Raw genomic sequence first — 14,812 nt, forward strand, 5'->3', positions numbered from 1 at the left:
GTAGTGGAGGGCTCCAGAAATTTTGACCACCTGGGGTTCTTTAACGTGCGCCCAAATCAGGCATGTGATGGTAAACACAGGTACAGTATATAACATGTTACGAGTAGTAATTACAGTCCATGATACAGGCCTATAGCACCTCTGTCCAGGATGTATGCTAATTGAACTCTGCCACTGATATACTGAAGCAGGGGCACAGAAAGAAATTTTTCTCGAGGGCGTGGGGAGAGGCAGGAGTTGAACTTTTATTTATGTAGGTTAGTGTATATGCTTTATGCTTGCACGTATGCGTGTATGCAAAATTTTTAAAAAATGAGGGAGTTGGATTCGCCTTCCCCACCCTTGCTTTGGTTATACCAATGTCAAGGATATTCTGATTTGAACTCCACTGTGCCGTGCTGATAGAATGACCACGAGAACAGACGTACTACAAATGAGGCTTCTATAGAGCGTTCGGACCACACATTTGGCTCCTCATGCGACATTCGAGCGCAACTTCACCCACCCCACTTCGCATCTGTCACTAAGAAGGCACACTTGGAGCAAGTTTTCTTGTCACTACTAAAGAAGAAAATGAGAACTACTGGAGTTCTCCTCTCGGCACATCAAATACGTGTGATGGGTAGTCAGGTGTTTCCGCAAATATTGTCTTTCGACTCTTCTGCAAAACCTGACATACGTCGTTATTTGTTTCTCTCTCTCTCTGCTAGCCTTCGCGCAAACGCACTTCATTTTCTTGTCAGAACACACATAACTAGCGTTAGAGCTGCTACTTGCATGTAGTGACGCTTTCCTCATCTCCCCCACCTCTTGCTGCTTCATTTAACAATCGCTATATTTTCATTTCAGCAGGTTATAAAAGCTTTTTTTGTTATCACTGACGCGAAAGTGCAAGGCTTTGATTGATTGATATGTGGGGTTTAACGTCCCAAAACCACCATATTAGTATGACAGACGCCGTAGTGAAAGGCTCCGGAAATTTATACCGCCCGGTGTTCTTTAACGTGCACCCAAATCTTAGCACATGGGCCTACAGCATTTTCACCTCCTTAAAAAATGCAGTCGCCAAAGCCGGGATTTGATCCCGTGACGGGCTGGTCAACAGCCGAGTACCTTAGCCACTTGACCACCGAAGCAGGGCGTAGCTGACACGCTCAGACGGGTACCTTTTCTTTATACTGTGGCATAAAATGCCAATTCATCTATCTCTTAGTTATCTATCTTAGCAGCAAGGTACGGCCATTATTTCGGTTCGCTATGTGAAAGTGCTTGAACATGATAAAACGGTTTCATAGTGACTCGTTTTACTTAAAAAGTCATATTAATCTTTTTGAGCTGGCATCAGGCGGCTAATAAGGAAAGATAAAATGACCTTGTAGCAATACTGCCCGATTCATGATTCGTAAAACACGACAAAAAGTAAAAAAAAAGGCATTAATTCAGCTTTTTGCACATTAAGTTTAGTTTATTCACAGGCTAATCTACACCACAAGAGGGCGGCAGTAAATCAATATCTTCTCTGCATTGGGCTATCAGTGCTCTAGGGAAAGTTTTCTCCTGTAAACCAACAAAAAGGCCGACAACTCAATTACCTGGTATAGAAAGTAAACCATGACCGTTGCGGCAAGAGTAACCGCGACAGAGTCAGCTACGGTGGATCAGTGGTTATGGCGCGTGGCTGCTTGCTGAGTGAAATAGATAGAGGCCCGTCTACTGTGCGATGTCGGTGTTTACAGTTAAGGAGATGGTCTATGTTTCGGGAGTCCTCCACTACGACAGCCCTCATAACAAAAACACCAGATATAATTATTAGAACTCTCGTTATTACATGTGTCCGAGGGTATTATTTATTTCATTAGTGCCTTCGTCAGCAAATCGGTTAATCACTCTGAATGAATATGTGGGTTTAACGTCCCGAAAGCACTATATGATCAAGAGAGACGCCGTAGTGGATGGAGGGATTCGAAAATTTCGACCACTTGGGGTTCTTTAACGTGCACCCAAATTTGAGCACATGGGCCTACAACATTTCCGCTTCCATCGGAAATGCAGCCACCGCAGCCGGGATTGGATTCCGCGACCTGCGGATCAGCAGCCGAGCAGCAGCCGAGTACCTTAGCCACTAGACCACCGCGGCGAAGGGGGGGGGGGGGTTAAGGGCTCGTTTTTCCGTGTTTCACACATGGGCTCAATGGGCTATTGCAGTATTCTGCGAGTAAATCAGTCTGTTAAGCGAATCAGTGCTTCAGCGAGCGTGTCCTCCGCAGTGTACCCATATTTGGTGAGGGAGACAAGCACATTGGCCTCAGAGTCCAGCAGAAGAGGATCACCTAGAACACGGGGGGACATGATTGATGTGCCCATTCGAGCACGAATAATGACGTGTCACACATAAACTCGCAATAGCTTATATTTATGTCATAGCAGAACACTCTGCTCGACCCCTGAAGTGTGCGCATCGCCAGGCCAGATGTTCCTCAGTAATTACGGCGCCCTGCTGCGAAGGGCACAAGGCCGCGACATCGATGGCCGGCTGCTGCAGCCGTTCTCTGATAACCGAAATGCAAACCTAAAATGGTGTCTACAGAGCACCGAGTGTTCGTAATATAACCTCGAAATGGGAGTATGATAAAAAAGCTATGAGCTTACGTAGCTTAATTACATTAAGCTAGTAATTCGTTTCACTTATTCGCCTTTTGTTCGCACATCCTTTCTCAGCACAAGGAATTGTAAGCTGGCGCATGGAAGAAAATGCTAGGCCTGTGTGGAAGGCGTAGCACAGTCACAGCGAAAGCTAGACGAGCGGCCTTTCAAAGCCTCTTCGAAACAATCATTAGGTAACTACTGCAAACACACTTGCTTGATACCCAGTATAGGTCATTATTAATAAATTTATTTGGGTAGTAGGCCGACATTCGCTTAGCTATTTTTCATCATTTATCTGAGAAGCGTGGTATCCGCTAAACACTTGCAAGGGATTTTGCGCAAATTGCTCATGCAGTGGCTGACGACGATGAGGAATTATGGCTGAAGTGGGTATGTGCCACAGTTAATAGGGGAACAATAACAAGCTTTTGTGATGGGTTGGAGCTTTGGATGGCCCACTCGTTACGCTAATCGCATTCGTGACGACTGCAGTTTGTTTTTCGCTGTTCTAAAACGCTTTATAAGTCGCATTAACGTGATTGCTTTTCCGACATCAAGCCTACCTAAGGCAAGTTTGACAAGTCACAAGCACCGGTGTAGCTCAGTAGTAGAATACTGGACTGGCACCCAACAGACCCGGGTCCGAGCCCCACTGTGTCATTGGTGCTAGGTGAAGCCCGCCTAAGGCAAGTTTGACAATAAGTTACAAGCACTGGTTTCTCAGTGGCAGGATACTGTGCTGGCACCCAGCAGACCCGGGTTCGATCCCCACTGTGTCATTAGTGCTAATTTTTTTTCTAATTTCGCGCGATGTGGTTACGGACACTGGCGGCGGCAGCGGCGGCGGCGGACAGCTGCGCGTGACCCGAGTTGTGATCTCATGCTTTCGCTGTAAAAGACAGCAGCTAAATAATTCTGCTTGGAAGCTCAAAACGTCAACCATCCCAAAAAGATACCACATATTGTCAAGTGGTCGTGACGTTGATTGTTCTTGTCGTGACACACAGAGTGTTCTGTTGAGTTCAAAATCAACAGAACACTCTGTGAGCTTATCTCGGGTGGAAAAAAAACTACGGTGCTCTGAATAGAAACACTAACACATGTGCTGTGCCCTATTACTTCATCGAAACACCGCACCTGCAGTTTAATCATTATTTTTTTCGGGGATCATCAGCAATGATTTTTTTTCTGAAAGGCGCCTTTTTAAGAGAACGCGGTTAGCTCGTGCACGGGCCAACGTTTTAGCGAATTCGCGATGTGGAATTCTGCATTACTCACTTTACGGCTACATAGTAAGCGGCGTATAGCGTTTCGTCCAGTTTTGCTTTCCTAGATGGGTCAGGCACTGACAGGCAGTGCAGTGTTTTGCCCTAATTTCACCAAACAAAGCATCTTACTCCAAAGGTTTCTTCGTCACGCTGCCCTTCCGGGGGGGCAAGATATATCTGACACACTATATCTGACGCACTGGTCGGATTCTGACGCGACCCAGGGTAGCAGCATCGTGGCAACGGCTGCAGATAACCGTACACGTATCAGCCTCGTAAATATAAGCATTCTGAAGGGTCGTCACCGCAGTCTTCGGAAGAGCTCGAGAGCAAGGCAGTTCCCGACGAACCGAAAGCTTTTCACACAGCAGCGGCAGTTCAAGACGTCACACTGCGCGCTAAGTCCTGTGCGCTGGCACAGCTGCATCGTGTGAACGTCTGACGGCACGTGGCAGTTTCTCTCCCAGAGATGTGGGGGGGGGGGGGGCACATCTTGGCATCGCAGCGCCTCGGTGGCATCTTCGGGCGGCGCATCAGCAGTCTGCTCACGCACTCCGCCGGGTTAGCGCGTAAACACGCGGCACGAGACTGAGCGGCACCTGTGGTTGCTTAATCGTACGCATACAGGTAGCAGGAGTTTGTTCGAGTTAACAGGACTCGCTGGGACGTGCGTTGGAGCGACGTAAGAAGACGGTGTGATCGCGCCCCCTGACAGCGAAGTGGCCAATTAAATCACCGACACCAGCATCATCCAAGAAGGTCGAAGCGGAAAGGGCACGATTCGTGTTTTACCGGGTCGGCGCCAGTGGCTTCTCGGCAGGGAATTACCTTCACTCGCTGAAGGTGAAAGAGACGCGGTGGTGGTTCGACCAACTCTGCCGGTCTGCAGCGCAGCGACAGTGAGCGCGCGACCTCCACGGAGGCGCGGAGGGTGGGGAGCGTCAAACGGCGGGACCAGATTACGCGGTCTAGAAGGAAAGCGGCTCGTGTGACAGTTCACGATTGGTGTTGCTTGTTTTTTGCCGGCTTGGGAGAGCCGGGCGCGTCGCGCGTGGCGTTCTCCATGTGCGTGATAGCGGGCCCATCGTGTGGCGGCTTAAAAAGCGCAGCCAAGCGATGCGCCATCTCGCGCTGCCGGTGGTGGTCCTGAGCGCTGCCCTGTGTTGTGTCGTGTCGGCGCCTCGCCGGCCGGCCGACCCGGCATCGGCTAGGGCCGCGCGCCACCAGGAGTTCATGTGGAGGGAGGCTGCCTGCCGCTTTCCACAACCTCGCGTCCAGTGCCTCAAGGAGCTGCAGCCCAATGACACCAGGGTGAGCTTCACATGGTTGTCACACGTGCATGCAAGCATCCCCAATCAGTGTGGGCCGCCGCTGGAGATAACGGTGCCGTCGATAACGCCTAGCCGTTACCAGGTGTAGTGAGGTCTGCGCGAATGGCTGCCACTGATCGCGCTAGAATCTGCCTTTGTTTATGCATTTTCTCTTCACACCTACAGGCGCCTTGACCAGCGCCTTGCAGCCTAAGCAATGGAACGACGGTGTTTTAACAGCCGCCAATACGTTGAGCGAGGTGATAAAGAACTATTTCTTTTTTTTAGATGCCTTTTCAAGAAGACAAACACGATTGTGTTTGGCTTGATGAAGAGGCGCAGGCTGTCATAGCTCAAAAGCACGATAAGCATGTAACAACAGCAGCTCAACAGCATTGCTCTTATTCTTACCGTGAGATATACTCGAGAAGTCTATGTGCTGATAGCCCTCTTATCCGAGACGCTGTTGGTGTAGAGAAAGCAGCATTTACGCAGAGTGCATTTACCTGTTAACTGCATACTGTTTAATCAACAGACAAAAAAGAAAGCCAACTGCCAAACTGGGAATTTATTGCGATAGCGACATGATTGCATCATGTCAATCTGCGTTTTGACCACACGAAAAGTATTTGGCTAAGTTATATCGCTGAATGTTTATTTTCTTTTTTGGTGTGTCTGAATGACAGGTAATAATGATCATGATAAAATTTCGCCAACCACTTCAACGAGTGTCATTCTCGTTTCTGTGTTTCACATCTGGGAAAATAGCAACTATTCTACTAGGTGGCATTCCGAGAGAGCTACTGTTCATGGTGAATGGCAGTGTCAAAAATGCTCCCGGACTACATAGTTTTAATCGACAGGTTAAGTAAAACATAGGGGTGGAGTCGCAACACACACAAACACACACACACACACACACACACTCACACACACACACGCACACACACACACACACACACACACACACACACACACACACACACACACTCACTCACTCACTCACTCACTCACTCACTAACTAACTCAGTCACTCACCAATAATTTCAAACAGGGCCTAAAGGGAACGAAATACAAGATGTTTTAACACAGAAACAACCATTGGATATTTGTCTGCTTTTTTTGGATTTTGACGAATACGTGTATCTTTGTGAAATATTTCACTCAAACCTATTATTTACTTGTTGACTGGTCCGTTGTCCCACATAGAAATATACGGGATGTAGAAATTACATGTTGTGACTTGTCGTATTCAGTTATTTCGCAAGCTCTACTGAAAGTGTCACCACAGTTTTCTTGCCTGCAAGAGCAAGAAACTTGCTCAGTGGGTAGTCGTAAGAAATCGCTTCAAGGGCACTGCCGGAAACTTTTGCGCCGGGGAGGTGTGGATTCCACCCTTCAAGTACGTTCGTGCGCGTGTTCGTATGTGCGCACGTATATATCGACATAAAAATGTAAAATTTTCAGGGGGGTGGGGGGTCGGTCGGTCGCTCGGTCGGCTGGTTGGTTGGTTTGAACCTCACAAACAAGCTCACAAACAAACAATTGAACCTCACAAACAAACAAATTGAACCTCACAAACAAACAATCGACTTACTTTGTTTTGTGACTACATTGCAAAGGCGTAAGCACGTAAATTTTAATATACTGCAGTGGTAATTAAGTGAGTGAATATGGTTGATCGATTGAAATATTGTAAAATCATGACTGGTTCTCTGTGGAATCTTGATACATTATAGTGTATGTACAGTCGACGTCAAAAATTTAGGCAATGCTTGGTCTGAGAAAACCATTTTCCAGCAATGTGTGATTGTATTGTATTCCGTGGAAATGCACAATACTTATTTTCAACTCGTTTCACAATTTGCTGGAAATATGTTTTCAAGTCTGCTTACCGTAGCAGCGGAGATATTAAGCTTTTTATTCTGCATCGTCGTCTCTAAAGGTTTGACGCTGCCTGTGCATCACGGCTGTCATGCTGCCCTCTGCGCCTAAATCGTTCGCAATGGTTTTACCGTGGTATCTTTTATGCTTATCAACAGCAATCAAACAAGAGATGTGTGGAGCTGCAGAAAAGGAGCTCTTGTTTGACGATCGTTGAACGCTTCCGAGTTTTCATGTTACCAATGTCTTGCAGTTAAGCTGTCATCTTTGTGTTGAATGTAGCGAGGAGGCTGCTAAACACCGTGCTTATGTATATTTGTCCCACCTCTAAACAGCGTAAGCAAGTTATGTTTGCGAATCATAGCTGCAGCTATCGCAAAAAAGCGCACATGCTTTACAGCACGAATCAGATCCATTCTAGCAATGTGACACGTTCGCTGTGCAAAACAGGGCTCACGACACAAAGAGCTAAATCTGTAAAGACGGTCCTCTAGCACTAGCCAAGTCTCTCTCTCTTTTTTTTTTCCTTGTGCCGTGTGCTCTGTACTATGAACATATGTGCGGCGAAACCGCATTGACTCAAGACCTCACGTTCTCCACTCTGCGCAGAAATTCTTGCCCCATTGCACCATCTTGCACCGCTGCGCACCGGACACTGGCTGCTGCTCTTCCGAGGAGCAGCATTGCCAGGTGAAAACTATGCAGGCGGTGCAGCTGCCCTTCCTGGTGGTGCACCTGGATTCCAGCGGTGGTCCGTCGCGCTACCAGCCCGTCACGCTCGTCTTCGACAACCACACCGAGTGCGAGTGCCGCTTGCGCAACGAGCCCATCCGCTGAGCCGGCGTGCTGCGTAGTCCAGTCACCCAGTCTAACAGCGATGATGGCGATGGGCGGCCCCGTTCGCTCCCCGAGATCGGACAGTCGGTGGCCTCTGGGCTGGGACTGCCCTGACCACAATTCCTCCTCCTGCTGCTGCGTTCGCGTGATTTGTCGCCGGAGCGTTGCTGCCACCGTTCACTTTTCTCACCTCGGCCGATTCAGCCGGGCACGCGCTGACGACAGTGAGAGTGCCAGGCTTGGCCGGAGATGGACCGGTGCGACCTTCGGCAGCCGTGTGGTGCATTGTGAACGAAGGCCGGAACCGGGCAAAGAGAACAACGTCGGTTATCACGTGATCATGCGCTTCTTAGTCAGGTGTAATTATAGACAGTGCGTGCAAAAAACTTTGTACAGAGATCATGGTTCATTCTGTCCCAGTATTGTGATGTCAGTTCATGAAGAATAAACACTCTGTGTTTCATCCCGCCTGTCTGGTGTTCATTGGAGTTGCTCGAGTGTTTTTTTTTTCTTATTGCCTGTGCCAGGAGTGGACTGGCCTAGCCTACCCTTACAGATTCACCTAATTCAGGAGTCTTTCTGTGCGTGAGTGCTGCATGTGATCATACCGGTATATGCGTCACTGGTTAGTTCTTAGTTATCGGTAGGCTGGTAAAGATATGTTAGGCTGCTCTGACAAGCTGTGTTCTGATGGTCAACGCTGCCATTGCTTGAAAGTGATTTTTAAGCACAAAAACTACGTTGTTGTGCGATGCGGCCGGTATTCATGAGTCAGTTTTTCTGCTCGCAGATTATCATTTTATGTTGCTTGTAAGATCAATCATCATTGCTGTCACGCTCTAGAAATGTTACACGACGTTTTCCCGCGTTCATGAACGAAGTAATTATTCCAATAAGAATAGTGTTTAATTAGTGCAAGCATGTCGTGCTTCTTATCACGACTACGGAGAATGAACGACATTTACCTGGAGCATGGCGTCTGTGCGTTCACATATGATCATGATGCCTTGTAGAATAGACCTAATTTTTTAAAAACGGAGTAATAATAGTAACCATGCGTTTTGTTATTCCAACAATGACAGTGAGTGTTAGCATATGACTACGCTATTGAGTCAAAATGGTCTGATCGAATTCAATGCACGTCATAAAACGTGTTCTATTGATTTTTCAAGAGGGGGGACTTTGAGTAGAATAACCCTCGCTATTTATTTGCGATAGATTTTGAATGAAGCGAAGACTAACACTCACAACTTTTAATACTGTCGTCTGATAAGACTGACAAAAATTAGGGGACCCTAAAAGTTCGCCTCTAGGAGATGAACGCAATAGCGGCATCCTGTTCCTAGTGGGTACTTCAAACGCTTAGTGCATGAAACCTTTTTTTCGAATTTGATATCAACCAACTACGTGGCCTTAAGGGAATAGGCACAGTGGCGTGTGTGCTTTTTGTTGTGGGGTTCCGGCTTTATGCCACGGAGCCATTATGATAATCACACATTCTTTCACCCGTTGGCAATGGACGCTTGTACCACGCCTTTTTACTGCAATATTTCGTGTTTTTATTGTGAATCATGTATGCAGGACGCGTGAGCTTGTGAAGCATGAAAGCTACATTTACAGCATTTTCAAGCAGAGAAAGTTATTTTCACTGTCTTAACAAGCAGAGGCGTTGCCGTATGGTAGAACATCCGCTTGCTACGCAAACAACCCGAGTTCGATCCCCACTAAGACCGTAACAACGCTGGTTCGGTTCCCACTCTACTCCTGGATTTTTTATCAGTTATTTTATTTGCACCATTCTCAATTTTTCGGTCACGTGTAATATGATGATTTTTCGCCCACAACCAACGACGGCGACGCCCGAATTTCTGCGAAATGAGCTCTTTAACGCTATCGCGTTAATATTACATAATAATTCTTTTTATAGCACCACAAATGAAAGGCAAGTTATTTTACTTGCAATGCATGTCGCTGCAAAGAAAAAAAAAGGAAATGATGTGCCCTGAATACTGAACACGCCCTACTGAACTTGACGATTAAAAACAGAACACTCCCGCCTAACTGATTCGTGAGTGTTCATCGCGTTAATTAGGCCGACTGTGACCTAATGCATGCGATAAAATTGGCCCATACACCTCAATAGGTCTACGCCCAAATACTGCAATAAATATCTGCAGCGAAAATACGCAACGATGTGTAGGCGCGCTTACAAAAGATTTCAAAATCAGAAAAGGCAATGAACAGTTCCTTTTTTCGGTGTTGAAATTTGTGGTACCAAATTCTTCGAAGGTCTGAGGTGCATGAATATTGCAAGATTTTGAAAATTAGGTAATCTCACCAGCAAGTCCCATGCCACTTCTTAAATGTGTGCACACCGTCTTTTAGCTTCTCTGGCTGTTTCACAGTCTGCGCTTTGTGCACCAAAGCATGACACTGATACTGCAATCAGGCAGATATTATTACAACCGGGGCATATGATGGTTCTCATCATTAGCGCTATCTGATCGTTTTCTTTCAGTTCTGGGGATATCCTGAAGAAAAAAAATTATGATCTTGATTCGTTCTCGCAACACCCATGCCGACAAAAATATCTGCACTCCTCTATGAAACTTTTTTTTTTTTTGTAGGGAGGTGGAAGGGCGGTCAAAGTGTCATATCGCCTGCTTTCCGGCGAACCAGATTACAGCGATAAATGAACAGTTGGGAAACTAGGCAACTCAATGTCAGTGGCACAGTACTGTTGTATGCAATAGATATTTAATTTAATGACCAGAGGCGGGATTTTAGGCGCTCATATATATCACGCCACTTTGATGGATCGGAGGTTAAGAAGGGCTTTTAGAGTGTTTTTATAGTTTCTATAAAGGCCTACTTGAGGCGTCTGTGCCTAAATAATTGTGAATATATACAAACGCCTCTTTTCCAAATTGATACTTAAATTAACACTACTTAGTAAAACTTGTTTTTTGGGCTAGCTGGTGCATGTTACAAGAAAACTAGAGCACGCAAACCACCGGTTATTCCTTTCGCGTATTCTTCCCCGGTGGTATGCGTCGTCTAACTTAATTAGCCTCAATTTTCGCTCCTGGGTACAGTTTGAGAACGTTATTCATGTTACCGCGCAACACTGACTGTTCGGAACTATGGGGTTCAACGTATAATCCTCCAGTTCAATCAACTTTCGGAAACAACTGCTAGCAACTGTGAAGAGCAGTGCATTGACGCAGTACGAGCTCTACAGCGGCTGCGAGACGGCAAAAAGCCGCCAGTGGATAAGAGAGCGAAGAGCAAAAAAAAAAAGGCAAAAATAAAAAAGACAGACAAAGTAGCGATGCGCACAGACCATTGTTTTTTTCTGTGATTTACTTTGTACGGTGTTCGCTGCAGTAGTGTATCCAGAAATGTTTTTCGGAGGGGCAGGGGGGAGAGGTGAGCTCTGAATATTATAAGTGCGTGAGCTTCAATGTGGGCGTGTATATTACATGCATGATGAACTGAAGGATAAGAGTGGTTAAACCCCCGACTTCAGCCCCCCCCCCCCCCCCCCTCTTTCTGGCTTCACCACTGGGTCACTGAGGGGAGAAATCGGCTATATGCGATTCGACACGGCCCATCCCATCTGTTGTTTTAGTGATTCAGCTATCTGCTCCTACTCTGCCCTTCTCACCCGGGAGTTTGTTGTTTCGGCAATGGGACTCACCGTGAAATACACGCGAGAGATCGTGTCCTGCGAACCGTGCCGGACAAAGCACAGTTACCTGGCTGCGTTCAACTGTTGGCGCCGTTGTGCCACAAGCAAGAACATTTTTGTTTTCTTGTCATAGGCAGACGTCGCGCACGTCTCGTTTGAAATTATTCGCATCTATGTGATGAATTGTTGCGTTGATATTCAAAATTTTGGAAGCCTAAAACGCTGTTTTGCCGGCCTATTTTTGTCATCAAAAACGAGCTTTATTGATGCTTAGAAATCTGGCCTCTACGAATTCGGCGTCCACATACGGCCCAGACCTCACATTTATTCACCGAATGAGTGCTGCCCCCGTACAAGATTCGGAGTCGCGATGTGACGCACAGCAGACAGTCGGAGATCCTGAGCTGTACTTATAAGATAGGAGTGGTCGAGACGTTTGGTCTTAAGAGCTGCAATAAAACAGCTACGACGTCGCTATTAAATCAGAAACAAAAAAAAATGTACATATACTTCTTTTTTTGTTGAAAGTACATGGGCGACGTTGTTCTGGGCATTCCTCCACGTACATATATACGTGTAGAAATGCCTACAAGCATGTAACTACTTGATGAATGCGCCAACTTCGCACCACTATATACGACACTGCAAGTTTGGTGCAGAAAAGTTATGAACCGCGCAATCTTCCACACTTCCTGTTCGTTTTAAAACAAATTGCATATAATGTTCAGCCTCGTTCCATTAGGGTGACGCATAATGCACAAACGCATGAATTTCACTGTGTCCAGCAGCTACATGGAGAAAATAAAAGCTGTACTGGGCTACCGAAGAACACTGGTAGGTCATCATTGAATCGATGGAGGTGAAATGTTAGGTGCCAGAATAGTGTGCCATGTCAATGCACGTTAAAAACACCAGATGGTCGGAATTTCCAGAGTCCTCGACTGTGTCTTGCGTAATTATATCGTGCTTTTTGGGACGTAAAATTCCAGATATTATTATTATATTATTACTAATTGAACAACTGAACTTTAGCACAATATAATAAACAATTGGTTTATTTTAGAACAAACGACGTTTACTGCAGAGCAAGCCATACGCCGAATGATTTTCTGTTTAATAAAAGAACTATAAGAATTGAAGCAGAGTCACTAATTGCTGTCGCAACTCTTAAACTTCAATCTTTCGGCGCAGATACCATAAAACTGAAAAACTCGAGCTACTGCAGTAGGGAATCTAAATTCCCATCCACCGATTCATTTCGTTGTGTCCTTCTTTGTTCGGAACTTTTTTATCATGTCTTTAGGCTTTTCGGCCGCTGAACAATGAACGGTAGTGTACACATATATACAACCGGAAAGAAATGGAACTGTATGTTGACGACATAATCTGGTTAGTGATGTCTAGATTAATTATGTTCGCAACTTCAAAACTGAAGTGTCGGCGCAGCACTTGATGCACTCAAATACGATACAGCATTAACAACCGATTTGAGGACACTCGCAAAGCCAAGTGAAGGAGTGCAGCACATCTTGCACCCTAGCTTCCTCGACAATTTTGCTCTAAACGACCGCAGTTTTGCAATGGGCCTTTAATTTTCCGGTTTAATATTCTTATACTTGACACTAAGTGACCAATCTAATGACAACGGCAAGGAAAATGAAAAGTGAAATGGATCACTAAAAAGTATGGCTACCATCCTATTCAGCCCAACTTATTTTGCTTTGTGTGAACGAGCACGAGATTGCGGATTCCATTTGGCGACCACTGTGGTGGTATTCTGATGAGGCGTTTGTAGTCAAAATACCCGTGCATCATTTATTTATTTATTTATTCATTTATTTATTTTAACATACAATAACCCCAAAGAGCTATGCTCTAGTGGAGAGTACATCAAAGAAACGAAGGGTATCAAAACTCACACGGAGTCTGAAAATACATCGGCGCTTTTCATGGCACACACTCGTAATGTTAGTTGTTATGAGGCTTCGAGTTGTGGCAAAATTCTGGTTTGAGCTAGTTCTGGTTTAAGCCTAACGTTGCCACTTTCTTCACTGAACGGTCTGCCATTGATTCTGCAATCTGCACCGAAGATAGAAGGTATAGTCGCGACTACCATGCACTATATATAGTGCAACTTCCGGACCATCACTCCGCAATTACTAAAGGCCACACCCAACAAAATTTCGACGAATTGTCGGCATTAACTAGTTACTAAGTAACTGTGCTGAGCTGTTAACATGACCGCTAATAATAAGGCTTTCTGTTTAGATCTGTGACATCGTGGAAACATTTTGGCACCCATTGCAGTAGAAATATGGCGCAACAGAAACGTCACACCGACAGCTTACACGGGAAGCGCGTTCTCTTATTCCTCGCTGAAATCGAGTAGATAAAAAATAAACTCTGTAAATTTTTCAAGGGCTCCTCAAAACGGCAATGGTTTTGAATATGATGCACGCATGAGCTCTAACGCGTTTTGCAAAATGGTCGGCCAAAAAGCCCCGCGTTCTGACCCCACGGAAAAGGCGAAGAATATCTTGCACGTGAGGGCGCGGACAAAAAAAAAAGCGAAAAAGAATTAGCTGGAAAAGGGGGAGCGGAGACGTGTAAGCATCATCTTTATGCTAGGGTGAAAATCGAGGGTCAGAAGCTTACCATCTAGTGTAGCGGTATGTTCTTGTTTTATAATCTTTCATGCCGCAGTTTCAAGACCCGCACTCCAATGCCTATTTGTCTCGCATTTTTGGCGGAGCAATATCTTTCAGACAACAACATATGGGCCAATAGAACCCCGTCCACAAACCCCTTTTTGTGATGGCTTGCTTAAACTGTGGGCCCATCTGCGGTGATCTAGTTGCTATAGCAACTAGATGAGTATACCTTGTAAGGTATACTCGGCTACTGACCCGAAGGTCACGGGATCGAATCCCGGCTGCAGCGGCTGCATTTTCCATGGAGGCGGGAATGCTGTAGGCCCGTGTACTCAGATTTGAGTGCACGTTGAAAAACCCCAGGTGGTCGAAATTTCCGGAGCCCTCCACTACGGAGTCTCTCATATTCATACGGTGGTTTAGGGATGTTAAACCTCACATATCAATCAATCAATGCTTAAACTATGGGCTTTCAAAAAAAAAAACGTATCGCACGCCGGAAAGGCAATATAATGCGTTTTGATA

At 45.8% G+C, this 14,812-nt stretch overlaps 1 protein-coding gene across 1 annotated transcript; it reads left to right on the forward strand.

Annotated features, from left to right (window-relative positions):
• Nucleotides 1–4,398: 4,398 nt before the first annotated feature.
• On the forward strand, nt 4,399–8,415 carry LOC119176001 (placenta growth factor). The gene is made up of 2 exons (XM_037427097.2): nt 4,399–5,225; nt 7,718–8,415. Exons 1-2 carry the CDS (start codon nt 5,031–5,033, stop codon nt 7,943–7,945), a joined length of 423 nt encoding a protein of 140 aa, XP_037282994.2. The 5' UTR covers nt 4,399–5,030; the 3' UTR covers nt 7,946–8,415.
• Nucleotides 8,416–14,812: the final 6,397 nt, after the last annotated feature.

The sequence above is a fragment of the Rhipicephalus microplus genome, chromosome X, assembly GCF_043290135.1.
Source record: "Rhipicephalus microplus isolate Deutch F79 chromosome X, USDA_Rmic, whole genome shotgun sequence".
NCBI lineage: Eukaryota > Metazoa > Arthropoda > Arachnida > Ixodida > Ixodidae > Rhipicephalus > Rhipicephalus microplus.